This window comes from Mandrillus leucophaeus, unplaced genomic scaffold (genome assembly GCF_000951045.1).
Source record: "Mandrillus leucophaeus isolate KB7577 unplaced genomic scaffold, Mleu.le_1.0 Scaffold200, whole genome shotgun sequence".
NCBI classification, from domain to species: Eukaryota; Metazoa; Chordata; class Mammalia; order Primates; family Cercopithecidae; genus Mandrillus; species Mandrillus leucophaeus.
The window spans coordinates 455,988-457,664 of NW_012102033.1; the positions used below are offsets into that span (position 1 = coordinate 455,988).

The 1,677-nt window shown below is 56.0% G+C and overlaps 1 protein-coding gene across 1 annotated transcript in view; it reads right to left on the reverse strand.

The window, feature by feature from the left end:
* The window catches only part of PPFIA3 (protein tyrosine phosphatase, receptor type, f polypeptide (PTPRF), interacting protein (liprin), alpha 3), a 36,366-nt gene extending 34,937 nt beyond the window's left edge, over nucleotides 1–1,429 (reverse strand). The window contains exons 1-2 of the mRNA XM_011979390.1: nucleotides 1,338–1,429; nucleotides 3–68 (exon numbers count right to left, since the gene is read on the reverse strand). Coding sequence (XP_011834780.1) covers nucleotides 3–53 — 51 coding nt within the window. The 5' untranslated portion in view covers nucleotides 54–68; nucleotides 1,338–1,429. The remainder of the gene's footprint in view (nucleotides 1–2; nucleotides 69–1,337) is intronic.
* Nucleotides 1,430–1,677: the final 248 nt, after the last annotated feature.

The following is a 1,677-nucleotide window of genomic DNA, read 5'->3' on the forward strand; positions in this document are numbered from 1 at the left end:
GCCGAGCCCCGCCGGCCATCCTCGCTGATGGTGGGCATCACCTCGCACATCATGGCGGCGGTGCGGGCCTGCGGGGCGGGGAGGGGCAAGGAATAGACCGGCCTTGTCAAGGCACAACAGAGAAACTGAGGCACGGCCACTCGGATACCATGTAGGAGAAACAGTTGGGGCAAACCAAGCACTGCACAGAAGAAACTGAGGCCCAGGCACTCTGATCATGACACAGGGAAACAGGCACCGTCACCCTGTCACCCCACCAGGGAAACCAAAGATTGGCCGGAAGGTGCTGCCAGAGGAAACTGAGGCCTATTCTTCTTTTTTCTTTTCCTTTTTTTTTTTTTGTTGTTGTTGTTGTTGTTGAACTGGAGTGCGGTGATGCGATCTCGGCTCACTGCAACCTCCACCTTCCAGGTCCCGGTTCAAGCAATTCTCCCTCAGCCTCCCGAGTAGCCCAGTAGCTGGGATTACAGGAACGCGCCACCACGCCCAGCTAATTTTTGTATTTTTAGTAGAGACAGGGTTTCACCATGTTGGCCAGGCTGGTCTTGACCTCCTGACCTCGTGATCTGCCCGCCTTGGCCTCCCAAAGTGCTGGGATAACAGGCGTAAGCCACCGTGCCTGATCTTTTTTTCTTTTTTTCTTTTTTTTTTTTTTTTTTGGTAGAGACAAGGTCTCACTATGTTGCCCAGGACCCAAGGGATCCTCCTGCCTCGGCATCCCAAAGTATGCCATCATGCCTGTGCCATTGCTCTTAGGAAAACAGCCCTGGCTACCTGGGTGAGAGGATTTGGGAAAACTGAGGTCAGACTCCATCAGACATTGGCAGTAAACCTAAGCCTAGCCCACTTAAAGGTACCAAAGCTGGGTGACCCTGGCATCGTGTGAGTGAATGTGGAGAACATCAGTTTCTATCTAGTCTGGCTCTACTAAGTATCCCCCTCAACCTACTGCACGGGTAGGAAAACTGAGGCCCAGACCAGAACCATGCCTTAAGAATGCCAAAGGGCCAGGGACCCAGGATTAGGTCACTAGGATGTGGTTACCTGTATAATGTCACAGAGTTGGTCTCACCTACTAGCCAGCCCAACTCCGCCTACTTCAATTTCCTTCAGGCCCCTCCTCCCCCAGGCCCCTGGGTGCACAGCTCCTCCGCCAGGACCCAGGAGTTCCGGGATGCTTCCCCCAACTCCAGCCCCAGCCCTCTTGGGGCTATACCCAAGGGCGGGGGACAAGGAAGGGGCGGGGTTTCTGGGGCAGGAAGGCGGGACTTGGGTGCCTGGAACTAGGGACAGGGCGGAGATGAAGCCAGGCCCACTGAACCGCTCCCTCCACACACATCAGGTCCGACGGGTCCAGCTGGCCCGGCCGAAAGCAGGAGGGACTTTCACTCAGTTCCTTCTTTTCCTTCTCCCCCTGCGGGCAGCGCATAACCGGTTCTGACCGTGGATAATTCCCAGCCCCGCCCAGTATGCGGACTATGTCCAAAGCCTGGGACTGGGGCCTTGGACTCCTGTGAGGAGAGGAGGGCCTGAGGGCCGTGGGCCCTGGGAGAGGAGGCAGCTGGGTTCCTGTCTCCTTGGATGTTTGAAGTGGTGCATCTGAGAATCTAGGCAGGCGAATCCCACACTCAGAGGAAAGATTCAGGAAAACGATTCCAAGAGGGCAAGCCAGCCGTA